Source organism: Colletotrichum jinshuiense, chromosome 10, assembly GCF_051148585.1.
Source record: "Colletotrichum jinshuiense chromosome 10, complete sequence".
Lineage (NCBI taxonomy): Eukaryota > Fungi > Ascomycota > Sordariomycetes > Glomerellales > Glomerellaceae > Colletotrichum > Colletotrichum jinshuiense.
In genome coordinates, this window is record NC_139303.1 from 2,098,299 (window position 1) to 2,124,500 (window position 26,202).

Below are 26,202 nucleotides of genomic sequence, written 5' to 3' on the forward strand. Positions count from 1 at the left end.
CAAGGAAAGATCAAATTCTCTTCAACCAATATCCCTGCCATCGTAACTCATCGAAGAATCGTCTTCAGCAATTCTGCCTATACACTCTCCTCCTTAAGCGTCTTGCCTTGGTCCTGTTGCTTCAGCAGCCCGTAGGTACTCTTGGTGGCCAGGACATAGAGCAGCACAAGCACGACAAACATTATAGCCGTGTTGAGGAAAAAGTCGACCAAAGTGGCCCAGTCAAAGACATAATACCAGGGGGAGTAGAGAACCCCGGTCATCGATGTGATAATATAGACGACCATCCAGGCGGCGCGGATCAACCATAGGATAGCACATACAAGAAGGAGGTCGGATGCCTGGCGGTTCATTGTCAGAAGATGCATCCCACGTTAATCATCATTCGGCTCAAACCTACCTTGTGCAGGGGGCCGTTCTTGACCTTGTTGCGGGCCTTGGCGACATACACGATGGCGCCGATGGAGCAAAAGGCGTGGAAGGCCGTGGTGACGATCCCAAAGATTGCAGCCACCAACCACATGACTTCAACACGAGCCCATTGGGACGACGGGTAGCCATACCGATACTGATCAATGTGAAGGGCATATCCGGCGATGTTGAGACAAAAGGCGGTAAGGGCTAGTACGACGATGAAACCTGCCGTGCCGAGTGCGAAGAGCCTGCCGATGCGGTACCGCTTGGATGTTTCGTCGGTTCGGAGTAAGGTGAGGGTTCTGGCAAGATAGAAGAGAGCGAGAAACAGCGACGCCTGGCCCGCGTGGTGGAGCAGGCCGCCTATGAGGTTCATGACGCTCATTGCATAGCTTTGCATGAGACTGTAGCGCGTGTAAGGACCAGGGACGACGGTCATTATGCCGACAATGACGAATAAGAGATTACACCTGAATGAGCCATCCTAGTCAGCATTCCGAGCAGCGCAGATAATGAATCATAGGGCGAAGAAAGCAACGCACAGGCACCAGAACCCGAAGGCAGCGACGGTGAAGTTCACCCATCGGCGAGTGGGTTCCTTCGAGATGCCAAACTTTCGGAGGAGGAGGACGAGGAGGGCGATTCCCGGGACCAGTACCAGCGCCGTGAGTACCGCCTGCACGACGTAAGAAACGTAGTTCGCAATCATCGTGTGAGCCGTAGGGTCCGTTTCTTGTCTCCTATATCAATTTGAAATAAAATGAATTTTCGTTTTTCTTTTGCAAGTTGGGAAGTCTGCAACTTGACAAGCTGAACGCTCAAAGCCTGGATGTCGAGACTTTGATACGGGATTGGTGTGTATAACGTAACACAAACAAACCCGGGGGAGGGTCAGGCCATGACTTAAATAACGACGTTTCCTTGCCGAAGACTTGCAACCTGATTCTTGAGACCCAATGATTTCCACTGCCGCTGCCGCTGCCGCTGCCGCTTTGGGTTGATGTTTCGCTGGTGCACACCCCGGCCGGGCGAAAAGCTGTGCTGGGCGGAAAGCTGTGCCACACTCGAACCCTGGGCAGCAAATGACAGCCCCCCTCCCATCAACTCCACTTCTGCACTGCAAAGGCAACGACTCTTGGTTAGTTTGAACATTTGCCTTGTCATTTTTTGGTCGGTCGCAGTCAAAGTCAGTCGGCGGCCTCGCTGTACGTAACGAGGGGGCCCCCTGCGCCTCCCTCTCTCTATAGTCGGGCGTGGCCAACGTACTATGCAACCCCACGGTGATGTGTCTCAGAGGGAAAGTTGGCAATGAAAGCACAAGATATGCTTTGCATTGGTGACTCGATGTCAGTTATGAGTAAGGTTGGCTTCCCGTCCCCGCGTGGGCTCATCACTTGTGCGCCTACGGGCCCGGATCCCGTCTAGTGTCCATTCAAGCTTAATTCTTGGCTCCTTGAGGGTGGATTCGACAGACATACCCTCCCTCCATACGACGTCAACGGCGAAAGATCATCCCTGCAAACCGTGGACGCACTCGGGCCAGGCTCCCGTTGGCGGAGGGCATCGATCTTCAAACCGAGTCTGGTCCGACAATGAAAGAAAGCATGTTTGCAATCCTCACCAAACTGTTCACCACGAGACACTTGTCGATTTGGGCACAGCCTGCTTAGTGGTTGAGGGTATCAAAGTCCCAAGGCTCGGCCGAAATGCAGCGCTGCGCCTGCCCACCGCCATCATCAATTTCTACACATTCTTTTCTTCTTTCTCCCTATTTCTCGCTCTCGTGTCCCCCCCCTGTGAAAAGGAAGCAATCCCTGCCTGTTGCGGCCACATTAGGCAATAGTGCCTTGGCCATGAGATGGCCCCACTGAAATTGCCCTTGGCTGTTGTCAGTGGTTGGTGATCAACTTACGTCTATATAGAGGAGAATTCCTTGGTCTTGCCGGATTGCCGACCAATGGGGGTTGCCCAGAAGACTCCCCTCTGGCCTGGGTCGTTGTGGCGCAGTGTTACTGCCTGTACACAACTGGCGATGCATTGGACTATCAAGTTGTATGGCACCACACTAACACGTAGCATCCGCAAGGCACCTCTTCGTTCATTGCTTATCTCACGACAGTAGTGTTGGGGTTGTCCAGGCCTCTTTCTGTAAAAGAGGACAGCATCGTATACAGTCAGGTCAGAAAAGTGCTAGTCAAAGTTATTGCTTATGGCCTCGCTATATGTTGTGCGCGAATGTTTGACACGACTACTTTGCCAATTACCATGTGGAAACGGGATTTGTATGCCATTTCCCTTGCTTTTCTAAAGAAGTCTGTTCTCATTGGAGGCATTGGAAGCTAGGAGCCCTGAATCCCTTTTGCAGGTTAGCCATTTCCAAGGTTACTACTTGTCATTTCCTAATCAAGAACTGTTCACTTGTGACCTTGGGTACAAGCTTCGCTTAAGGTCACATGGCACAGCTGCTGATATCGAATTTCTGTGACTGCAGAAACACTGCCACGCCTGCTGATGGGATTTCAAGCCATGTGTACAGCACTCCATTCAAAGATCTCGAGGCCGACGCAGCGACATACTGGTTTCATCTTATCGCGGGGTTCGTCCCAAGCTCCTAGTCTTCGGTGTAGTAGTCTAGCATCTATATCACACAAGAAGAGCTATGCTCCTTGAGCACATCCCGGGTCTCATCACATTGGGACTGTGATTGCAGCCAAACAGATTTTGCACCTATCATGACCAACGACCTTTCGGCACCTCGCCCCTCTATACACCTTACCAAAGAAGGACAGGCCGCGCCTAAGCGATGTACGTCGCAAGATCCGTCGCCCGGGTAATCAAGGAGCAGAATACCGGGCTAGGTAAACTTATGGGGATTGTAGAGCCCTAGATGAGGCTGTGCTTTTGTCCAGGGAGTTGCTTAACGAACGACTACCACTGAGTTTTATGGCACCTTCACAAGGGTTTGACAGAAATTAAGAGCAGATAACCTGCATAGTAATCTACGTATTACATAAAAATAAATACATCAATAATAACAATGACTATATTCAATCTTGTAGTTACCCTCCTTATGTACAGGCCTCCCATGGGCTTGTCAGGCTTCTGACATGGTATTATCCAGCGTCAGGAAACACCAGCGCACAACTTGACCGCACCTCTATTTCAGAAGCGTTCACCCTTGATTGCCATCGCACAGTTGGAAGAAGCGATTCATCATCTCCCAGCATAAAAGGAGCAGTGGTGTCGTCACCCTCTTCACCATCCTCACTGGAATCCCCTCTTTCCTGTTGGACAAGGTTTTATTTCTATCTCGTCACATGCAAGCTGGCGCATGTGACCGAGCTCTGAACATCGACCTGGTTTACTACGTCGGATCCTTGCGACACCTGCGCCCGGTTCCTTTGTAGGTGCATCGCAAAAGGTTGAGCCGGCAGCTTGATGAACACTAGCGGGAGGGGGAGGGGGGGACTCATCAGCTAACATGCAATTTCACCAATCTTCAATACATATCCAATCATAGCTTTCAGGTATAGACACGTCTCTTTGTATTTACATGCGTCTCCGCAAATAAGTAAGTACACGAAGTTCAAACAGACCCGCTCGCACGCGCGACTGCTCAGCAGACGTTGGGGCCAGCCTCCAGCGCCGCAGCAACAGTCTCGGCAACCGCCTCGTGGATGGGGTACGTCGGGTGCAGCGTGTTGAGCCAGAAGTACTCGTTGACCTTGACGCCGCAGCTCTCGATGAGGGTGTCATCAGCGTCGGTTCCGCTGGTCGACTGTTAGCTCTTGGTCCTCTTCGCAAACTAACCCCTAAACAGAGGGAAGGGGGAGTGGCTTACTTCTCATAGGCCTCGCAGTACGCCGTGGTGTTCTTGTACCCCTTGGTGGCCTCGAACTTGGTCACGTCGTCCAGGACGCCGTTGAAGACGCCGTTGGCGTCGACGACCCACGCGTTGGCGCCCTCCCAGCCCGTCACGTTGCGCGCCATGTCCCCGACGCGCGCGTTGAAGTCGACAATGTCCTCGCGGGCCAGCGTCTGCGCGTCGGCGTTCTCGGCCAGCAGCATGGGCGTCCGGTCGACGGGCGGCACCGTCAGCCACACAAAGTTGCGCGCGCCGGCGTCGTACAGCTCCTGCGCCAGCCCCTGGTAGACGCCCACGATCTGGGCGTTGAGCGCCGACGTGGCGGCGGCGCCGTTCCAGTACGAGTTGCCGATGTCGTTGACGCCGATCCAGAAGGCGAAGACAGAGTCGGCGCCGGTCCACGCCGGGGCCGTGCGCGCGGCGTAGGCGGCGCTGAAGACGTCCTGCACCTGGTTCTTGAGGGTGAGGACCGTGTCGGCGTACGGCTTGACCAGGTCCGCGTCGACGGTGGCGCCGCCGTAGGCGAGGTTGTAGGTGTAGAGGAGGGAGGCGTTGTGCTTCACCGTCAGGTAGTCGACCCAGTTGGGGCCATTGCAGGAGGTCCAGCCCGGGTAGGAAGGGTTGCCGAGGGGGTTGGACGGGGAGGGGGCCTCAAGGGAGGTGTTGAAGCCTGGGTGAATGTTAGTTGGAGAGCCGGAAGAGGTGGGAGGTGGGCTGGGTGAGAGGCGTGCCTGTTTGGGAGTATGAGTCGCCGCTGGGGAGGGTGTTAGTCTCATCTGCCACATCGTGAAGAGGGGTTTGAATGGTGACTTACAAGACGAATGCGTGCTTGACATTGGCCCATCCCGGCCACTCTGTAGTCGCGGTACATGCGCGTTTGTCGAGGGCGCTCGCTCCCGCAGCCAAAAGGCCAGTAGTCAAGATTTGCGACTTCATCGTGTCCTGCACTTTTTCAAAACGTCGATCCACCACACAAAAATAACGAATGTGTTCAAAGAAACGAAAGACTCGGTTCGGGAGAAGAGGCAACAGGGAACGAAGGGACGCAGAGGTGGGAGATCGCCGTGAGCGATCACCGAGGAACCCGGCACTACCTATATAAACAAGAGTTTCCGTACCCGCACTGCCGAAGGGGTTAAAAAAAAGGAGCTCTTTGGAGAAGTTCGACATCCAATCTACACCTTACCCGACCCATTGGGACCCCGGGAGCCCCTCAATCAACGGGAGCAAAGCGAGGAAGCTTGGGGCATGTGCAAGGGGGCGCGGAGCCCCTGGCCCTTTCAGAATAGTATATGTGGTCATCGCCGGCATCCAGGTCCGAGATGTCTCCCCTTATTCCGTTGCCGCGGCACTTGCAGACGGCTCCCGGCGGCGTAGTAGCCCGTGGGTGACGGTGTTCATGTCTTGGATTTACCACCAATTCTGCGGCTTTGGACGGCCGCTGAATCTCTCAACCTCTGCAGCCGCGGGGCGTGATTTTTCAGGGAATCTTTCGTTCTCATCCGAACTGGTGCACATCATGCCGCTAAGCCGTTTTGCCGCGATGGTGAGCGTGTGTGTGGAGAACAGCTGTGTGGAGTGAAGTGAAATAGAGTGAAAGTGGACTTTGCATGAGACGGGACGAGATGGGGATTCGGAGATTGGGCGTCACGTGCGCGGAGCAGCCGCCTCCGTTTTGCTGGGATGGTGCGACGAGATCGAGAGAACCAGGTCCTTGACCTTTTCTTTTTTTCCCCCTCTATCTTCATGACACGAAGGTGAGCATTTCATTCGTCCGTTGGGCTGTCAAGCGCTGTTCCGCTACGAGGATATCCTCGTCAAAAGTTAATTACGTCCATCTCATCTGCATCGACGTGAAGAGTTGACGGAGGTTGAGTAGTGTAGTGAGTTGTCAAATGAGCTTGGTTGGTTTGAGATTTTTGAGAGACGCCTCAATGAACGGGTATGTGGAATCCGAAAGAGTAGGCGTTGGTTTCAACAATGTGAATGTGAATAAAATCATTACTTCGTAAATAGCGCCGTCTTTAAAAGCAAAATAACCCCATAACCCCATCCCGTGCCAGACGATAGACCCTGTTACGAGACTTGGGCTTTGCCCATGGTCGCAAGTGATGCCGACAACAAGTCATTCGCCAAAAGCCGGATTTCCGAATAGCTGTGTATCCCTTCCTTAGCTTCGTATACCGACAATATCCTTTTTTTTCTATGGGGGAATAGTTGTAATAATTTCGCCATGCCAAATCCCAAACCCTTCAAGCTAATGCAACAAGTTCCGTCTCTTCATATATGAGGTCTGTAGTTCGTCTTCTGTACATTCATACATTTCTTCTTGGCTGCCAAGTCCCGTTTGTGAAGGCTGATGATGCGCTTACGTGAGGGTTGCCAGCATGGCACGCACGAGCTTCGGGGGAGGACCTGTCGACTTCGTGTTAGCCTGCGTTTTACTGCATGACCTGGTGACGACAAAGGCGCACCTTAGTAGTACTTTGGTACGCTGATGGCCATCCTACCTTTCTTGTCCTTCTCGATCCGCACCCCGCGCCGCGGCTCCTCGATCTTCTCCACCTTCTCCTCGAACAGGACCACGGCGCCGTCGGGCATTTGCTCCGCGCGAACCAGCTCGCGGTTTCCATGACGTCGACGCTCGTGAAGCTCGGCCTCGAGTGCCTTGATCTCGGACCGGATGTTCTTGCGCGAGCGCGAGCGGCTGCGCCGACGCTCTGCGATGGCCATCGGCCCGATGGGAACTTCATCGCTGTATTCCCGGCGCTCATATAGGACTGGCGTCGCGGAAGTGCACGTCGTGTATGACGAGGCGCTGCGGGCAGGAGAGACATCGCGGATGATGGTTGTCTTGTTGATAACCTCCACTGGAGCAGGAGGTGGCGGGGGAGGAGCCTCGACAATGACTGGGGCAGGAGCAGGAGGAGCTTCCACGACCGTCGGCGGCGCGGGAGGCGGCGCCACTACCACGGGGGGTGGAGGAGGCTCTTGAACGACCGTCACTGGGGGCGGCGGGAGCGCGGCAACAGGTGGAGGGATGGTGTAAACCTCTTCTTGGCGTTCTTCTACAAGTCTGCCGGCCGAGGAGCGAGCGGCAGCAATCTCTAGTTCACCTAGAATGGATTAGACAGGACCTAAGAAATGACGAAGGATACGGCAATGACTTACTCTGCTTGTACTCTTCGCTGAGTTTCAATAGTTCATCAATGTTGTTCTGGCCAAGGGCCTTGAGAACGATGACGGTGTTGCCCTAACCAAGTTAGCTTCAGTTCAGTATATGGTAGACAGCGAATCGCTCACTTCTTCGATGTAAGGGTATCCCAAGTCGATGAGAGCGCGCTTGGAGACCAGTCGCGCGGGAATGCGAGTCTTGCCCTTCTTGGGGTACTCGCTGCGGATGGTCGGGGCGCCGCTGCTGCTAGTCGTTCTGCTCGATGTGCTGCTGGACCTTGAGCTGCTTCTGTGCGAGCTCTTCTTGGTGGATCTCGATACTCTGGATTCTCTGCTGCGGTCTCTGCGTCTTCGCGACCTGACAACCTCACGCTCCTTGACTCGCTCGGGCATGTCTCGGAACTCCTCGTCGCCGTAGTAGCCCGGCTCCGCAATCTGGATATCGTCATAACGCTGGGAGGGTGCAGGGCCAAGCTGGCGGGTGCGGGGAAGAGGGATCGGGACGTAGGGGGGTGCTCGGTAGTCATCACGGCGGACGTCCTCTCTGCGGGCCGGGGGAGGGTACTCCTCGCGTTCGTAAAAGCGAAGAGGACGGCGGTCGAAGGTGTCGAGGGAAGATTGGCGGCGGACCATGGTTGGGCGGCGTGGTGGAGAGACTGGGCGGAATTCCCGCTCACGCTCTTTCTCGAGGTGAAGGCGACGGTCAAACTCTCGGTCCAAGGGTTCTCCTCGACGAGGACCGTAGCGATCCTCCTCGACGTAGCGGCGGTCTCGCACAAATTCTTCTTCGTGGCCACGGAATCCGCGATCATAGGGGCCGCGATCGTAGCGCTCATCAGAACGGTCTCTGCCGCGGCGTGGGGGCGGGTGGTAATCGTCACGTTCCTCGAACCGGCTTCGGTCATCGACAAAGCGGTCGTCGACAAAGCGGCGTTCGTCTCCGTAGCCACGGTCCCGCTCCCGCTCGTACATGAAGCGGTCGCGATCCCAGCGTTCAGCGCGGCCGGCCATTTTGATTGACTGGAAATCAGGTGTTGTTAAAAATGGAAGCAAGGTCGATTCTCGGGTATCACAGAAAGTTGCTGTTGGAAAAAAACGTGGTGGCCGTTGAATGGCGTTGCGGGTAATCACAGGTTAGGCTGTTCCCGGAAGTTGTGGAATAATCGGGCGATGGCAGGAGTTCGCGGATATGCACCGGGGAGAAAGTGCTCGTGTTGCGGGATTCCAGATTTCAGGGCGATGACGACACCTCAAAGGGAGGGGGGTTTGAGAGAGCGAGGAAAGAGGGGAAAAGCGGAAACAATGTGTGCTGCGCGCGGCGGTGGAATGCGAGCCCCTAACGTATGTATGCGGGCCAGGCTAATAGCGCCGGTAGTGTCGGTGAAGACCGTTGACCCGCCTGGGTCCAGTGGGGTTGGATTGGATAATGGAATCGCGGCACCGTCGCCCTGCGTTGCGTGGCGTGTGAGTGGCTTTGTCCAGGGTTGTGACACACTCTTCTTGGATATTGGAGGGTAACTGTGGCAGAGTGTGTGTGTCCTACGGGAGAGACAAGACACCCTTTCGCTGACTGTTGCGGTGATGAGTGATGATGAGCGACAACGGGTGATGTGACGTCCTAGTGTAGTAGCAGCCGTGTGGTGTAGGCGTGGGGAGTGGCCGGCCTATGAGAAGGCGAAAATGAAGCCGGGAAAGCAACCAGGAAACTCCAAGTCTGCCAGCTGACCTCCACCGAACTGGGCCTGTGACCTATGGCCCGATGATGGTCCTCGGTCTCGTTCGACGGTGCCTGGCACCGGTCTTTGACTGTCGCTGCTGCCGAAGCTGAGGGGTGATACACTGCTCGTCGCACAGGCTGCAGGCAAGTTCGTTCGTTTTAAGAGTCCTGGGGAGAAAGGGAGCGGTCACAAAAGAGGGTGGCTGGGCGAGAAGAAGCGATTTTGTAGTTTGAATCTTTGGAAATTGGCACGACGGAGACTCGTGGTGGAGAGGAAAAACAGGCTTTTCGGTGACGGAAGCCAGGACAGGGCATCTTGGTCGCGTCTTCGGAGCGAGGAAGATGGTGGTGTTGGCGATGCTGCTTGAGCGATGATCCCAGCTTGTCTGGCGTCGCTGCATGGGTCGACTGTCTGGTAGGGCAGAGATGGCCGCTGTTAGTTCTGTTGGTTCCGCCAGAGACGGATGGCCTGCTGCTCTCCCGCATGCCAAAAGGAGACGCCAATGGGATTGCGAGAAGGCGTCCGAACGAGGGAGCCAAAGCCTGTTTCAGCAACGGACAAGCTCTGGTCGCCGTGTGGCCTTTGGCAGCGCAGAGGGGAAGTGATTGTCGGTCCTTAACAGCAACCATCAGCGCCGTACCGATTGTTGCAACAATCATCCCAAAGCCGGTGGGAGATGGAGGCTGGCGCAACAAGGCCACTCCTTGTAGAGCACCCTCCCCATGGCTTGCATCGTTGCTTTTCCCTTACGTTCCACCCCATCTGGCCATTCCAGACCCGGCCCAACGCGCCCTTTAGCCTCAGTGGTCTAGCCCACTTTGCTCGTTTTCGAACCTGACAGTCGCCGCTTGGGCAGCCATTGCTGGGGGGCCGGCTCGAAAACTGTGTCCATCGAGACCAGATCTGCCTTTCTGCGGACGGCGGGATCCCCGTATCGAGCCCACTATGGACGCCCCTTCCCATGGCCCATGGCCCGTGGGCCTGTTATTGGGCCTGAACGGATCGACGGGGAACGGGGGTGAAGGGGAATGGGGAAAGGGGGGGAGGATGCCAGACTGTCGGATGGATGGGCGGAACGAGGTTAATTGTCGTCTGGCGGCGGCGTGAGTCGGCTTACACCCGACACTTCGAACGCTTCGTTGTCATTGTCTCGCCTGCACGTCTTGCTCGCCTCTCGGGCGCCTAGTATGTGTAGCAATGCGTTCTCGACTCGACTCGGGCTCTCCCTTGCGCTTATCCTGCAGAACATGGTTCGAAACTGCCTCCGCTGGCGTCACAGTGCCGTCTCTGGCTGCGCCCATGTGCGCTGTCGCGTCGAGCTCGTCTTTGCGGGGGTTGACCTGACCGCCACCCTGCTCAATGACGTCGGGCACCAAATTTGGCCCAGTTGGCAGTCAGTGCCCATTGCCCAACGAGCGCCGGTCGATGGCGGCAGCGATAAGAGCATTTCCCCACCGTCCAAACGAATCGGGTGCCCGATGGCGGCCCTACTGGCCGGCTGGGAGACATTTGGTGCCGGGGTGTTCCCGTCCCGGGGAGCGTTGGAATTCGCGCTTGTGATTTAGCATTCTTGTCTTTGTGCGCGGCCGATTGTGCTCGTTATCAAATACAATTCCAGTCCGTGGGGGCTTTGTTGGAATGTGTTGTGCGTCAGTTTGGCCTCGTTCTTGGGGACTGATTTGAATAGCGAAGGGGGTTTGAGCTTTGGAAAAGCTCTACTTCAATTCATAGGCATACCTAGCATACCTAGGACGCTGCCTCCCGTACGCACGCGGGAGGCAGGAGACAGGAGGCAAGACACTGGATTCAGAGGTGCGTTATCGGGCTCGGGTACGTATATGCTTACGTACAGACGATAAGGTCAAGCACGTGGCCACCAGATTATGTGGTGGGGCCCTATCAGTGAGCGACCGAGCAAGTCTCAGCAGGCCGTACGCCGTGACCGAGTCCAATTGGATCAGGTCAGTCGTGTGTGCAGTCCCCCCCCAGTTCATCACATCCACAGCCAGATCACGGCTCTTCGTCTCGAATTAGTTTCTGCGTATTCCTGAGGTCAATCGGCTTACAGACCTGGCCACCAGACGAGGGAAACATAACAGCTATAGAACGTGTTCCTATCACCCAATTTCTGCCGCTAGCCAGGGCATCCCTTCAGCATCCAGTGACTCGAGTCAAGCAGTGCCAAACTAGGGCAGTCGAGCCACCGAGACGCATCGTGCATCCAGCTTGCTCGAGCCAACACCAACGCCAGCTCCGGCACCAGCTTCAGTACCAGCTCCAGCGCGACCCAACTTCCCCGCTGCTTTTTGAGGCCTCAAGGGATATATGGCTGTTCGAGCTCGACGTGTCTCGAACCCCACGGTATACAAGACCTCGTCTGGACCTGTCTTGCACCCACAGTCTGACGAGGCGGGTCGTGCCGCAGTCGCCGTTAAACTTACCTCATTTCATGGCCTCGCCGGCATTTAGGCGTTGATGCATCGATTTTCTGCACTTACTGAACTCTGACGGAATTGCACCCGAAACCCTCTTTGGCTCTCTAGGCAATTCTGCACAGCCGCCTTGCTTCTTCTAGCACGATGTGTCGAACGCAGAGCTTGCTCCAAACCGCCTGGCGGGCTTCAAGCACCCGTTGGATGGCGGCCCGCAAAGGGAAAGACGACCCCTCAAATACTACAAGACAATCGTTCCGGGTCTGCTTTTTGCGTCCCCGGTTCTTGGGCAGCACAGGCCATGCATGCTAAGGATGCCTCCTCATGAAGGGACCACATACATTTGAGGCGGAATCGCTAGCGCCACGCCAAGTACGGAACCCAGGGGGGCGGGCATTGGAGTCTCGACTACATGTTTCGGTGGTTGAGGTTTTTGTTTGGAAGAATCACGACAATTGAGCCAATTTATGAGATTCGATCGTGTCTTCGGAGAACCGGCCATTCCGAGCTTGGAAGGACATTCAACGGTTTTAGGACCCGGATGGAGCAAATGCAGTACCGCGGACCTTCCGGTTATCGGAAAACCCGGGGCTATTATGTGCCGGTCAAAGCGGACAAAGAGGGGAACAGCAATTCGGCAAACCAAGAGCCGGTACGCTCTGCCATCCGAACGCCGAAATGCAGAGGCAAAGATGGAAAACCCGGAGAGCTGAGGGGTACGATATCGGCATTGTCTTTGTTGCGGTCAAGTCGCCGAATACAGGACGAAATCTCGGTATTTTGAAGGCCATCGCAGGGCTCGAATGTCGTAAGGACGAGTATCGTCGTGGGCTTTCATCATCCGGCCTCACCACCTCCGGTCTCGTTCCAATCGGTCCTACGGAGAAGAGCAGTCAAGCCCGGGTGTAGCACCAGCTTCCTAAAGCTATGTTTGAGTGCTACGGTTGAGATGGTTCGCAACTGCCCCACGCACACGAACCGCTGCTACTATGCAGGCCTCGATTGTCAGACCGGACGAAAAGACCGGTTGCCGATGAAGAGTGCCGATGTCCACTCCCGAGATGCGACGGAAATGGTGTGGGATCTGCATTTCTCCCCGGTTACGCCGAGTCGAGCCTGGTCGGCATTACCAATTCAACAAACGCCCTTTGCGACAAAGGCCGCCTAAATAAGGAGGAGGTTGTCAAGATTTGAGCCTCTGCTTGGAAATGCGCGGCTCAGACATTTGCTTATCAGTACTTCTGTAGAAGGCTCGGTCGAATGTTGAGCGAAACGATCAAGACTACAGTCGCCTCGAGGCAAAAACAGCGCGTAAACAAACATCCGCATCGCCAACCTTGGGCAAGTGTGCTTGATCTTATGCTTGAAACCGGAGACGTTGCAACAGCCAAAGCAGATCAGTGGCCATCCTACCACGTCATCAGAGATAGCGCCGCCCTCACTGGCTGTCTCTGCGCGATGTGGGAGTGAAATGGATCCGATTACCAGGGCAATCCTGCTGAATTGACCCTGGTGCCGTTTCCCGGACTGGCACCCGATACAGATAGTTGAGAGGCGTCCACCATGGTGGATGCCTACCCCGCGTTGTGTGTGGGAGAACCCGTCTGGGGTAGCTAGCTAGGTGACGCCTCCACCCTTGATCCGGGGCTGGGTGGAAGACGGCAAGGATTGCCATGAGATATAGAAGTATCGACGTCCCGCGTCGGAGCATATTTAGCTGTCTCCCGCGGCACATCTTGTTGAACTGGTGGATGCATTGCATTTTCATTCTACCGAAATCGAAAAGGCCGCTGGTTCCCTGTCGTCTTCGTGAGATCCACTACCCCCGGTCAACGCCGCGATATCCCGCCCAGACCGAAAATTTCTTCGCTCGAAAACTTTCCGACAGAGCGGCACGGCCAGTCCTTCACCATGGGCAACGAAAAGCCCGCCGTCGAGAACGTCGACAACATCAACTCCAATATGGCGCAGACGTCATCCCTAGATGCGAAAAGGGACCCGGAGAAGTACAACCGCAACACCAAAACTCAACCTGGATGGCTCACTGACTCTTGATTCAAGGCACACCGAGCAGCCCCTTCCGTATGATCCGGTATTAGAGAGACGTCTACGGCTGAAAATTGACCTCATGATCGTCCCCACGGTTGCCCTGCTCTATCTCTTCTGCTTCATCGACCGCGCCAACATTGGTCCGTCCGCTATCCCATTCTCGAGCTACTCTGGCTAACATGCTCCAGGCAATGCCCGCATCGCCGGTCTCGAGAAAGACCTCGGTATGAAGGGTCTTGACTACAACGCGACACTGAGCATATTCTACATTAGCTACATCCTGTTCGAGATCCCCTCCAACATTCTCTGCAAGCTGATGGGACCTGGCTGGTTCATCCCGCTCACCACCCTGCTCTTTGGCATTTGCTCCGTGGGCACCGCCTTTGTCCACACAGTGCCGCAGGTCATGGGCGTCCGCTTTCTCCTGGGAATATTTGAAGCCGGCATGATGCCAGGCATCGCCTATTACCTGTCCCGCTGGTACCGTCGCTCCGAGCTCGCCTTCCGCCTCAGCTTGTACATCGTCATGGCGCCGTTGGCGGGTGCCTTTGGTGGCCTCCTTGCCTCCGCGATCCTCCGTCTCGATCACTTCGGCAGCCTGAGCTCCTGGCGTATGATCTTCGCCATCGAGGGCATCGTGACAATCTGTCTCGCCCTCTTGGGCTTCATTACCCTGACTGACCGGCCCGCAACGGCTCGCTGGCTCACGCAGGCCGAAAAAGACCTCGCCGAGGCCCGCGTCCGCTCCGAGCGCGTCGGCCAGCCCCACCTCCTCGACAAAATGGACACCATTAAGCTCCGCCGCGGCATCCTGTGCCCCGTCACCCTGAGCACTGCCTTCGTCTTCCTCCTCAACAACGTCACCGTCCAAGGCCTCGCCTTCTTCCTGCCCACCATCGTGCGCAACATCTACCCCAACGCCACGGTCGAACGCCAACAGCTCTTCACGGTCCCGCCGTACGTCACCGGCGCCGTCTTCACCGTCCTCCTGCCCTTGATCAGCTGGCGGATTGACCGCCGGCAGATATTCTTCATCATATCCACGCCGTTGGCCATGGTGGGCTACATCATGTTCCTGGCCTCCAAGGACCTCTCTGTGCGCTACGGCGCGACGTTCCTCATCGGGTCGTCCGTCTTCGCACTGGGCGCCCTCACCAACGCGCAGGTTTCGGCCAATGTCGTGTCCGACACGGCGCGCAGCTCGGCGATTGGGACAAACGTCATGTTCGGCAACATTGGCGGGCTGATCTCGACGTGGTCGTTCTTGCCGTGGGACGGGCCGGACTACCCGATTGGAAACGGGCTGAATCTGGCGACGATCAGCGCTATCCTGATAACCTCGACGCTGACGCTCTTTTGGATGAAGCGGGACAACCGCAAACGCGAGGGGAGGGTCCTGGAGGAGGAGCTCAGCGGGGTGTCGGCGGAGGAAGAGAGCAACTTGGACTGGAAGCACCCTTCGTTCAGGTGGAAGGCGTAGATTGGCTACTCGAGGCACACTTAGAACGGGCTGTAAGGACATCGCCAAAAGGAGAGAACAAAGAAAATAGTATGGTATTTTAAATAATCTATCCGAGTAAATAACAAATTGTGGTCATTTCAATTACATGCTGTCATCAAATTCGCCGTGGGGGGGTATCCCCTGTTTCCAACCGAGCCGGCCCATACGGACACACAACCGTCTCCGCCTCACAGCTTACTCTTCCCCGCGCAGCAGGACTCGCCCTCGGTGAAGGCGAGCTTGCTCACCTGGTCGGCCGCGTCCAGCACGCCCTTGCCGGCGGCCACCTGGCTCGGCGTGCTCGCGTAGCTCGGCGGCACGTCCATGACCGGGTTGTTAAGGAAGAAGTTCCTGGGCCGCAGCAGCAGCGTGATGGGCTCTACGGGCATGACGGGGAAGTCCTCAGGGGCGGGGATGTGCGTGACGCCAAAAGTGTGCCAGAGGACAATGTCGTCCTGCTCGACCGACTCGGTGCCGTCGCCGATCCACTCGGGGATGCCGCTGGAGGGCTCGCCCGAGGTCTGGGGCACGTGGCGGCCCGCGGGCCAGAGCTCGTCGTCGCGGTCTGCAAGCGCGTCTTTCTGTCAGAACGGAGTCGACGGCGGAGAAGAAGCACAGGGGGGATTGGACCCAAAGAAGAGGGGGAAAAAAAGAAACACAATCGAGAAGGGTGGTTTGCTTACACTTCGTGACGTGCACCGCGTGCCTCGCGAACCCGGCGCGCTTCCACACCAGCGAGCCCTCCTTGGGCAGCAGGCCCGGCACCTCCCTGCTGACGAGCTTGTAGCACGCGGGCTTGCCGCTGTAGGGGTGCGGCTTCTCCGTGTTGCAGATCTCCCATGTGCGGCTCGTGGAGCCGTCGTAGTCGGTGCGGGAGCCGCCCGTGGTGCCGAGCTTGGTGCGCCGCGCCGAGAAGGCGTTGCCGTAGTAGTTCTCGGGCGAGCCGACGGGGGCGTCCGAGGCGACGGCGTCGACCATGAAGACGGTGTTGCGCGGCCCGTCGACGTTGGCGTCGATGCGCAGGCAGAATAGGTGCTGGTGGTTGTGGGCGTTGACGCCCGGGTACACCTGCGTGCCCCAGCCCTTGGTGTCCTCGCCCGGGTTCATCGAGTAGGTGTTGAGGATGCCCGTCAACTTGATCTCGGGCTGGATGGTGCCGTCTTGCTGGTAGGGGGGTCAGTCTGGTTCCCTCTGGAAGTGTTCGGTATCTGGGGGCGACTTACATGGAAGATCCATTGGACGGCGTACTCGTAGTTGGCGGCGGTGAAGATCTGCTGGATGATGAGCTTGCGCCCGCGCGTGACAATGACGGAGTCGTCGCGGAAGTCGGTGTGCTTGAAGAGGATACCGCTGTCCTCCTCGTGGATGCAGATGGCGTTCTTGATGGTCCTGACGCCGCCGTTGCGCGTGGGGAACTCGGCGTCGAGGTAGTGGATCTCGCCCTTGCAGTCGCAGCCCAGCGACAGGCTGTTGGTCATGTACCCGGCGCCGTACTCGCCCAGGTCGAACGCGTGCTTGCGCTGGTGCGGGTGCTCGGGGTTGCCGTAGGGGACGACCATCTCGGCGAGCGACAGGCGGTAGAAGATGGGCCGCACGTTGCCCTTGTCGTTGTAGGTGATGTTGCTGAGGACGATGCCCTCGCGGTAGTTGAAGCCGATGTGGAACTTCCAGTTCTGCCACTCAATCTCCCGGCCGGCCACCTTGAACGAGACGCCCTGGGGCTGGGTGATGTTGATGGGCTTCAGGTCGGTGCGGTAGCCGCCCAGCTTCTGGATGGCCGCCGGGTGGTAGTCGACGGGCGCCGCCTTGCTGAGCGGGCGGCGGACCTGTGGGATGTCGATGGCGATGATGGCCTGCTTGTCGGCATCGTAGATGGGGCAGAAGTCGAGCGGGTACTGGTACTGGCACGTGTCCGGGTCCGGGCGGTAGTACATGAGGGCCTGCTGCAGGCGGACGGTGTTGCCGTGGCGCTCGTCGTAGCCGATCGTCCAGGGGTCGCAGTAGACCTTGTGCATGTCGGACTTGGGGATGCCGGAGATCTCGCACTGCTCGATGACCTTGGGATCGGTGCGGCAAATGTGCTCGACGATCTGGAGCTCTTCCATTGTGATCTGTGTGTGGCGGCGGCGCGGCCGCGGTGTTAGTCAGGCAATGCAAATGGTGGGGAGGGATCGTGATGGAGGGAGGACTGACGATGGGCTGCACGCCTTGCATGAGCTCCCACTTGGTGATGGCGCCGGAGGCAATGTCAACTAGGCCATCGTAGACCTTGCCGCCCTTTGCGATCACCACGACGTCGGCGATGCGGCGCGGGAGAGGCGTGGTTGAGGGCGAGGCGAGCCATGTCGTCAACTCGGCCTTGCGGGGCTCGTGCAGGGAGACGACGTTGAAGAAGACCTCGCCGTGGGCGTTGGTGACGGCGGCGATGGCCTTCTCGATCTCCGCAGAGGAGAGGGGGTCTAGAGGGTGTGGTGGTGCCATGCTGTCTGTGGTGTTGCGCCGTGTGATTTCCTGTCAATTGAATGCGCTGGGAAATCAATGCTGTGGACTGGAGAAACATCAAGAGGCCGCAATCGAGGGCTGTCGAGCTCTAGATAAAGCTTATATCTCCAAAGTGTCTAGTCCCCCAGACCGAGGGCCCCTCTTCCATGGACAACCGGACAGATAGGCGCGCTCGTCAGATACGCGACTCATCCCACCACGGACAGCCGGAAATGGTGCGTCCATCCCTCGGGAACCGATGCGGCGCGTCATACCAATGACCAAAGGCGCTGCAAGCCAAGTCAATTCGATAACTCATTGGAAAAGGTGGAGATGGACTGGGGAAAGGGTCTCTCAGAATGCTCTGATAAGAGCTTCGACCCGAGAAAGAAAAAAAAGCTTGGGATTCCCGGGCTGCATGGGAAGCTCTGGCAGGGACTCAATCGTCCATCCCGATAAAGAGTGTCTCACGCAAGCCATGCATTAGCTGGGATTCCATCCCCCAACCAAGGAACTCCGGGTTAGCCCAAGCGGCGGGAACCAGAGAGACATGGGAACACAAGGCCGCGAGGAGAGTCGAAGTGGGGGAAGGACGACACGAGGAGCTGAATGGGGAAAAGCTACACGATAAGCTCTGGTCCGCCGGATATCTTATCAGAAGCGGGGTATGCGGATCCACCCTCCGGGACCGGAGAGTCGGTCTGCCACGGCCCTTCGGGCGGGGTGCCCCGGCGCCAGCCTCGGGAGCGGTGTCGCTCAGAAAACACCGGGTAAAATTGCCTAATCGGGTCATAGATCGACTGTCGCCTCTAAGAGATGCTGGATGGGCAAGTCGAATGAATGCTTTACCTAATACCGACCAGTGATAGGATCGAGGCACGCTTACGGGCCGTGACAGCTCGAAGACAGCAGGAAATCAGGCGCTGGAACCGACACTATCCCTACAGCAGGACATGTGGCTCTTTTGAATCTTTCAAATAATCCACACGACAAATCGTGCACAGGTGAATGGGCCCAGCCTTATCTTCCCTGCATGCAGCTCGAAATGCACATCGACTCCAACTGAAACCCCCATATCGTAATGTCCGACACATCGGGGTTAAGGAAAGCGAGGGGTCTTCGAATGATGTCAGCAAAAATTCTGCCAGTATTCTGTGAGTGCATTTTGACCCGTTGGACACCATCAGCCACACCGTCTGACCTTCAACTTGGCTGCCATTGGACCCCCCTGTCTGTCACCAGCCTCATTCAGTCACTGCCTGTGGCCGTCAGTCTGCCATCAAGAGTGACTCAGTGACAGGATAGAGTCATTATCGACTAGATAAATCAACGGCGACTGCAGAAACCACCCTGCCAGCTCACAACGTAGAGCGGCGAGCTGATACCCAGGAGATATCCGTGAACTTGACCAAGTATTTCACGGTCAACCTCGGTACCGGTACGGCGACAGCAACCGGGATAATTCGCTCCACAGAGAGCTTAACGTTGTTTCCAGTCTGTTAATTCGGCAACTGACGCACCAACTCACCCCACGGATCCCCAGGGTCCCTGGTACCTCAATCGCCTCCGCATACCTTCATACCCACTAAGTCAAGGGACTGTTCTTAAGCAAGCTCAACATGGCCAAGTCTTCCCCAACATTCGCGACCCCCCTGCCGCAGTCCAGCCGGTCCGAGATTCTCGAATGGCGCTTCCCGAAGCCCTATCACCAGAACGTCCTGACCGGCAAGTCCCGCGCAGCCTGGCACACCTCCTTCGTCATTCCCCAGCTCAACCTCCTGCTCGATGCGGGCCTCGTCGTGAACAACTTGCGGCCAAAGCACATCTTCATCACCCACGGCCACAGCGACCATGTTTTGCTCGCACCCGCCTTCACCAAGCGCGAGGACCCGCCAGACATCTTCTGTCCCGTGGAAATGAAGAAGGCCTTTGACGACTTTGTTCTGGCCAAGACGTTGCTCAACCGCGGCGGCCTGTACACAAGCCAGGACGCCGAGTCGTTGGGGCTGAAGCTCGATGGCAAGGGCGTGGACGAGGAGGGGAGGTCCGAGGGGGAGAGGGCTTTCTTGGGCACTCACAGGACGACGGCGGTCAGGGACGGGGACGTGGTGCCGCTGCAGAAGGTGAAGGGGATGACTGCCACGGTGTTTCAGTGCGACCACAACGTCCCCAGCGTGGGATACGTCTTCAGCACAACGACGCACAAGCTGAAGCCCGAGTACACCTCGCTGCCCGGCCCGGAGCTGAAGAGCCTGAGACAGTCGGGCGTGGAGCTCACGGCGCCGGTGACGACGCCCGTCTTTGCGTTCCTCGGCGACACGACGGCGTCGACGCTGGCCGCCGAGCCCGAGTGGCTGAAGCAGGGTATCCCCGTGGTCATCACCGAGTGCAGTTTCCTGTATGACGAGCACGACGCGCAGGCGGAGAAGACGAAGCATACCAAGTGGAAGGACCTGGAGAAGGTGGTGCGCAAGTGGCCCAAGACGACATTCATCCTGACCCACTTCAGTATGCGGTATAGTAATAAGGATGTGGTGCAGTTTTTCAACGGCTTGGAGGATCCTCCGGCAAACATTGTTGTGTGGGCTGATGGTCAGCCGGAATAGAGATGTCAAGACAATTGCATTGCATAGAGACAAATTCTAGAAGGAAGTTGGGCATTTATATAAAGTTTCAGAAACATTGGGCTGAAAGAAATGGCTCCTCCGATAGAATAAGCTACAAAAAAACAAAAATATATGAGGCCTTGAATTGAAACTGGCTGCGGTGTAACGACTTGCAATGCTTCTGCTTGATTTATGAGCTCTTAGTAGACCGCTATGCCTTTTCCTTTGACAGATTTCGCTCGGATGAGTAGATCAAATCCTCACAGCTATTGGACCTTCAACCCAGCAAACACGTCGCCCACCGAGGCTCTCCACAGGTCCATCACGTAGTTGGTCCTTGGTGCCCAAAGCCCGGACCCAGCTTTGGGAAAAACCTTGGCCGCGCTTTTCACATAGGTTGATTTCAGGTTCATCACGGGCTTTGCTGCCATGGCCCCGGGGTTTTGGAGATGCGGCGTCACTGAGCGCAACCCCTTTGAGCTCATGCCGTGCCACAGCCGGACCAGGTACGAGCTGGTAGCTTCGGCGCCCAGTGTCCACGACGCGTTGGCGTATCCGAACACGTACGCGAGGTTTGGGACGTCCTGGAGCATGCAGCCCTTGAACGCAAACTTGCGGTTCGGGTCCACGGGGACGCCGTCGACCGACAGAGATATGGACCCCGCGAAGCGGATTCTGAGGCCCGTTGCTGTGATGATGATGTCGGGCCTGAGCACTCTCCCCGACTTCAACACTATCCCCGAAGACGTCACATTGTCGATGGTGTCCGTGACAACGTCGGCCTTCCCGGATCGCAGGGCCGCGTAGAAGTCGGAGTTGGGACACACACAGAGCCGCTGCTCCCAGGGGTTGTAGCGTGGCTTGAAGTGCGGGTCGACGGGGATGTGAGGCGGCAGTTGCTTCGCCGAGGCCCTCATCATGAGTCTGGCGGCGGCCTTTGGGAACATCTGGCAGAAATAGTACATGATGTAGGAGAGCATGAAGTGCTGAACACGAAGGATGCGACCCGAGATGCTCCTCGGAAGGATAGAGACGAGAAAGCTTGTCAGCTTCCCCTTTCTAGAAGGCATTCCCAGGATGTACGTAGGACTTCTCTGGAGCATGGTGGTGTGCGCTGCTTCCGTGGCTATATTGGGAAGTAACGTCACCGCTGTGGCACCGCTCCCGATAATGACGGCGTTTTTGTTGCTGTAGTCCAGGTCTTCGGGCCAGAACTGGGGGTGAACAACCTTGCCTTTGAAGTTGTGAATGCCGGGGATCTCCGTAGCTAGGGGCTGTTCGTAGTCGTAGTACCCTGTGCCTAGGACGACGAACCGAGCTCCGATAGTCTTGACTTTCTCGCCGCCAACCGTTGTCTTCACTATCCACATGGAGCGGGCCGTTGACCAATCTGCAGACGTGACTTGGTGTTCATATTTGATATGCTTGTCAATTCCATGGATTGACGCCGACTCATTCAGGTATGAGCATATGTCTTTTCCCCCCGCCAATGCGTTGTCGCCTTTCCATGGGTTCCAAGAGAATCCGAACGTGTAGATGTCAGAATCCGATCGAATACCCGGGTATCGAAATAGATCCCAGGTTCCTCCCATACGGGTACGGCCTTCCAGGATGGCGTATGATGCATTTGAAGGTCCATGAGTTTGAAGATAGTATGCCGTGTTGATACCCGAAATGCCGGCGCCTATAATGAGGTAGTCGAAGGTCTCTTGGACAGCAGAGGGGTCTGTATGCGATGCTGGCTCCATGTTGACAAGAATAGCGGTCCGTATGAGATAGGTACTCTGCAGCTCCAGAAGAAAATCATTAACTTGGGGTTTATGACTCGTTATAGGCGGCGACGATGGCTTGTTATATGACTTGACCATGTGAATCGGTCCTTGGAGGCTATGCCAACGAGCATCGAAACATGGCGAAGATCCTACGCCTGAATTGCCTGATCCGAATGCGAACGCTTGGAGTTGCCGAGGTTCTTTACTTGGGACGATGCCACGAAACACGGCAGTCTTGTTTTAGGCCCTCCATTAGCCACCCTAGCTCGGCCTCGGCTTGAAGGAGAGTCCGCACAGGGCTTTTGATGCCATCACCAGCAGCGCTTTCAGCTCCTGCAGAGTAGATCAAGTCGAATTTGGATGCGCTTCAATAATGTCACGCTGATCAGAGTTCATTAGAACAATTCTTTCACTACAGATGAAGCACTAAGGCAGCCGCGGACATAGAAGATTTACCTGGACGTGCACAAGTATTGCTACGCATTGACATGGAACCCACTGCCTCGGGTGCTAGCTTGCGTGGGAGAGGCAAAACATCAGACGACATTTAGTACAACGGAAGTCCTCGGCACGCGAAAAGCCCGATGCGGGGTGCCTGCTGAAGGCTGGTTGACGAGTTCAGGGTTTCGGGGGCCTTTCTGCTGTCCGTTGGAGATTATGGTCACGAACGGCCCGGACCCACCTCGTTGTCCGACGAGTTCCGAAAACCATGTCGCTTCTTGTCTTTCCATTCCGAAGAAGAGGCCCGTTCCGAGAAAGAGGCCCGATTCGCCTCCCGGGGTGCCCGCGGAATGCCGCGAATGACCACCGAATGACGTTAACAACTACCTCTGAGCCATGTGGACACCGGGCGCCAAGAACTCCGTGCTGATCCCAGGTGACGTTTCCAAGTTCCAGGAGCACTGCACGTTGCTATCGTGGCAAAGCAAGGAGGACGTTAGACCGCTTGCCAAGTCTATCTTCGCAATGTTACTAACTGTGTGGTATTTGCAGCGGGGTTGAAGACGATCCAATAGGGTGTATATTTCCGTGTGGTAGCAGCGGGCTAGTTGATCCCCATTTCAACTGTGGGCATTATCTGACAAGAGGGGACGTGAAAAGAAGTCGAACGTTTGCCGGCTATAGTCCCTGCCGCCATGGTTGGTTACTCGTAGGTTTGATTATCGTCGCAAAGCCGTCGATTACTAAGCGGGTTGTAACTGAAGCCGCCGTTCCGCTTTCGCGACCGGAATCTTGGCGTGGTGAATATGATCACACTAATATATTAAAATAATTGCGGCTGTCGAAGGGTGAAGCAGCAATGTATAGCCCTGCAGTCAGAAATAATATAATATAATACTTGGCGTTCATCTATGAATCTTTCTCCCGTCTGTTTCTTGACTTGTACGGTTTCTGTCTGCCTAGTGTTCAATGGGATGCACATGTTGACGTGAGCTAGTTGGTATAATACTAGTTGATTTGATTGGACCTTCTCCCACAAAGCACGTCCTCGAGAATCAGCTGGCGAGAACAACAGCCAAAAGTTCAACCAGTGCTTTAATTACGTTGAAGACCATCTTAGTGCACCAGGAAAATGCTCCCACAATGAATCTGTCCGTATCTTGGAAGGCTTGATGCCTCCAAAATGGTAAAATAGCATTGGCTGAAAGGTCACCAAGAGCACTAAATAGATGGCAAATGGAAAGAAACACAGATATCAAGATGATGAAGAACTGCATCTTAGTATTTAGGCATCAATTGATCTTTCTATAGCCTCATGAGAAGGAGTGAAATTGCGATCAAGCTGTATACTGCAGGACGTTTCTTTGTTGCATGAAAGCGTGAAAGCCGCAAATACACGCTCGAAAGCTCAACATTTGCATGTTCTATAATTAAGATTAAGCAACTGACCACATCCGTGCCAAACTTCTTTTTGGGCACCTGACTAGATCAAGGTGATATCCGGGCCTCGAAGGACGCATTGGGTAATAACCGATTGAAAACCATCCCGGGATTAAAAATGATTCCAGGATACTGGGAGGTTAGAGATCGCCCATCGTCGCCAAAGTTCGTTCTCCATGGGAAATGGGAGCCCGTCCAGCCAGTTGTCTGGGCAGTATGGTCGCTGGTAGAATAAGATCTGGGCTGAGCATGTAGGTCGCCGGCCTCTGGGTATATCCGTTCATAATAAGTCGTGGTGATAAAGTTGTGTCGAAGAAGTGGAAAGGTCCATCGAGACTCTGCGACATAGCCTCCGTCCAAAAAGGTCACCCCAAGAAATAAACCCTCCTCTTTCACATCTGTCATGTATATGCCATCAATTTGACTCAAGGCGAAATAGCGGCAACCATCGCGATAACGACGGCAGCTGCAAGCATTCCAAGCTTGTTCTCTGATTGGCGCCCACCGGCGTTGACGGGCGTAGATGTCGAGAACGCGCTTTTGGTAGGAAGGGGGCTCCATCCACCGCCGCCATTGCCTCCCTGTCCCTGGGTTGGCGACGCGGTGGCTGAGCCTCCTCCAGTAGCCTCCGATGGTGTCGCAGTTGCGCTTGCCGGCGATGATCCTATGGCAGAGCCGGAGATGGCGGACACGAAGGAACCGGATACCGTTGATCCACCAGCCAAACCTGCAGTGGCACAACCGCAGACTAAAAATACGTCAGCTCAGTGTTCAATATAAATAACTTGATTTTTGGATATCAAAGGGATACAGTCTGGTTCGTAGAGGCACAATGGGAAAGTAATATGGACAAAACTTACCCGATGAGGCACCGTTGATGACGGCCTGGAACGATGCAGCTGGGCAACCTGTCGCGACACAGGGCTCGATGGCAGCATAAAGTGCCGCTTCCTTGCCGCACTGGCAAGAGAAGTCGAGGCTATCGCAACCGACGAAAGACGCGCCCTCAAGAAAACAGCTTTGAGCACAAGAAGGGATCGCGGTGACAGCCACACTGGCGCAGTTTTCTGCCGCCGCCGCACCGCCCGCCAGCAGCATCACGCTGGCGACAAGACCAATGATGCTTCTCATATTGGTTCTTCTTCTCTTCCTTTTGGCGAAGAAGAGATGGTTAAGCGATTGTGATTGAGATGGATTGGGAGATGGTGAAACGGGAGATGCTTCAAGGGGTAGCTGTGAACATGGAGATGCAGCGTCCAATTCGTTCCTGGGAAGTCTGGATACATGCAGGAGAGGGAAAGGTGGCAGACAAGCTTCTCTGCAGAGACCATAGGGGGGCCACACACAGAAGAGGGTGGGAGTGGGAACGGGTGCGTAGTAATGGACAGCCACATTAGTTCGGTTGATCCAGCTTGAGCTTCTCACTGCCCAGTTGGGCTCCCAGCTGCCCTTCGCATTTCAGACAGGTTCCTCGGATGCCCCTCGTCTATGGACTGTCACTTTCACATGTGGAACACAACCGGCGGATGTTTGGTCGGCATGAGGTCACTTTCTTGTTGACCATATTGGGAATATCATCACAGATACGACGCCTGTAGAGGGATGGCACCCACACCACACCAGAATCGAATCTCTAATCTCTCGGCCGATTATCCCTCATCCACTTCACCCCGCAGTCACCCCAGGCTGCTGGGGTCGGCGCTGCCTTCCGATATGGGGCAAGACGCGGGGGAAGCGACAGGGGTATCCGAGAGGTGGCGCTGATCTTTGGCCCTGGCGCTACGGCAGGTGTTCCTCTTTTAAGCTTTTTGGGCGGGGACGAATCGTTTGCCTGAAAGGTTGGTTGGGATGAGCGGGCTCCGTCTGAGTATTGGGTGCCGGCTTTCCCAGGAGGAGACGATGTCGAGCTAGGGAGACAGGGGAGAGGCAACCCGGGCGATGTGATTTGACGTGCAGCGGGCGGAATGGCTGAATCCACATCGAATGGACCGAGGCTGACTGGGCAGATGCACGCGACAGACATTTGATTCTGATCGAGTTGTGCTTCCAGCTCGTATTCACTAGGCACACGGAATATGTTGGTGGCAGAACAGCTGGACGTTTCCCTGAAGTGGCGGACCAATCGCATTCACGAGAGGTTTCTTCGCCTCATTCAAATTTACCACCGATTGGAACGGCTCGTCGGTGGCTTCGTCCAGTTGGTTCCTGTTAGTGGTTGGCTCTGCGGCCGATGTAGTGTATACAAAATATCCCACAACATACTGCACGCAGCTCCAGAGATCAGCCAGATTCAACTTCTGGAAAACCCA

At 55.9% G+C, this 26,202-nt stretch overlaps 8 protein-coding genes across 8 annotated transcripts; 2 read left to right on the top strand and 6 right to left on the bottom strand.

The window, feature by feature from the left end:
* Positions 1 to 77: 77 nt before the first annotated feature.
* Positions 78 to 1,123, bottom strand: EsH8_X_000524 (uncharacterized protein; the record flags this gene model as incomplete). The annotated part of the gene is made up of 3 exons (XM_083274612.1): positions 78 to 341; positions 401 to 884; positions 957 to 1,123. The coding sequence occupies 3 exons, from the start codon at positions 1,121 to 1,123 to the stop codon at positions 78 to 80; spliced, it is 915 nt and encodes a 304-aa protein (XP_083120004.1).
* A 2,907-nt stretch (positions 1,124 to 4,030) lies between these two features.
* Positions 4,031 to 5,215, bottom strand: EsH8_X_000525 (SGNH/GDSL hydrolase family protein; the record flags this gene model as incomplete). Its single annotated transcript, XM_083274613.1, has 4 exons — positions 4,031 to 4,184; positions 4,256 to 4,949; positions 5,011 to 5,033; positions 5,094 to 5,215. 4 exons carry the CDS (start codon positions 5,213 to 5,215, stop codon positions 4,031 to 4,033), a joined length of 993 nt encoding a protein of 330 aa, XP_083120005.1.
* Positions 5,216 to 6,647: 1,432 nt separating this feature from the next.
* On the bottom strand, positions 6,648 to 8,464 carry EsH8_X_000526 (uncharacterized protein; the record flags this gene model as incomplete). Its single annotated transcript, XM_083274614.1, has 4 exons — positions 6,648 to 6,694; positions 6,790 to 7,395; positions 7,451 to 7,532; positions 7,583 to 8,464. The coding sequence occupies 4 exons, from the start codon at positions 8,462 to 8,464 to the stop codon at positions 6,648 to 6,650; spliced, it is 1,617 nt and encodes a 538-aa protein (XP_083120006.1).
* A 5,050-nt stretch (positions 8,465 to 13,514) lies between these two features.
* On the top strand, positions 13,515 to 15,132 carry EsH8_X_000527 (uncharacterized protein; the record flags this gene model as incomplete). Its single annotated transcript, XM_083274615.1, has 3 exons — positions 13,515 to 13,609; positions 13,665 to 13,792; positions 13,841 to 15,132. The coding sequence occupies 3 exons, from the start codon at positions 13,515 to 13,517 to the stop codon at positions 15,130 to 15,132; spliced, it is 1,515 nt and encodes a 504-aa protein (XP_083120007.1).
* A 209-nt stretch (positions 15,133 to 15,341) lies between these two features.
* EsH8_X_000528 (uncharacterized protein) lies at positions 15,342 to 17,634 on the bottom strand (the record flags this gene model as incomplete). Its single annotated transcript, XM_083274616.1, has 4 exons — positions 15,342 to 15,718; positions 15,837 to 16,317; positions 16,377 to 17,264; positions 17,347 to 17,634. The coding sequence occupies 4 exons, from the start codon at positions 17,632 to 17,634 to the stop codon at positions 15,342 to 15,344; spliced, it is 2,034 nt and encodes a 677-aa protein (XP_083120008.1).
* A 1,619-nt stretch (positions 17,635 to 19,253) lies between these two features.
* On the top strand, positions 19,254 to 20,240 carry EsH8_X_000529 (MBL fold metallo-hydrolase; the record flags this gene model as incomplete). Its single annotated transcript, XM_083274617.1, has 1 exon — positions 19,254 to 20,240. The coding sequence occupies one exon, from the start codon at positions 19,254 to 19,256 to the stop codon at positions 20,238 to 20,240; it is 987 nt and encodes a 328-aa protein (XP_083120009.1).
* A 266-nt stretch (positions 20,241 to 20,506) lies between these two features.
* EsH8_X_000530 (flavin-containing monooxygenase) lies at positions 20,507 to 21,988 on the bottom strand (the record flags this gene model as incomplete). The annotated part of the gene is made up of 1 exon (XM_083274618.1): positions 20,507 to 21,988. One exon carries the CDS (start codon positions 21,986 to 21,988, stop codon positions 20,507 to 20,509), a length of 1,482 nt encoding a protein of 493 aa, XP_083120010.1.
* A 2,330-nt stretch (positions 21,989 to 24,318) lies between these two features.
* EsH8_X_000531 (CFEM domain-containing protein) lies at positions 24,319 to 25,024 on the bottom strand (the record flags this gene model as incomplete). Its single annotated transcript, XM_083274619.1, has 2 exons — positions 24,319 to 24,641; positions 24,754 to 25,024. 2 exons carry the CDS (start codon positions 25,022 to 25,024, stop codon positions 24,319 to 24,321), a joined length of 594 nt encoding a protein of 197 aa, XP_083120011.1.
* Between the last annotated feature and the right edge of the window lie 1,178 nt (positions 25,025 to 26,202).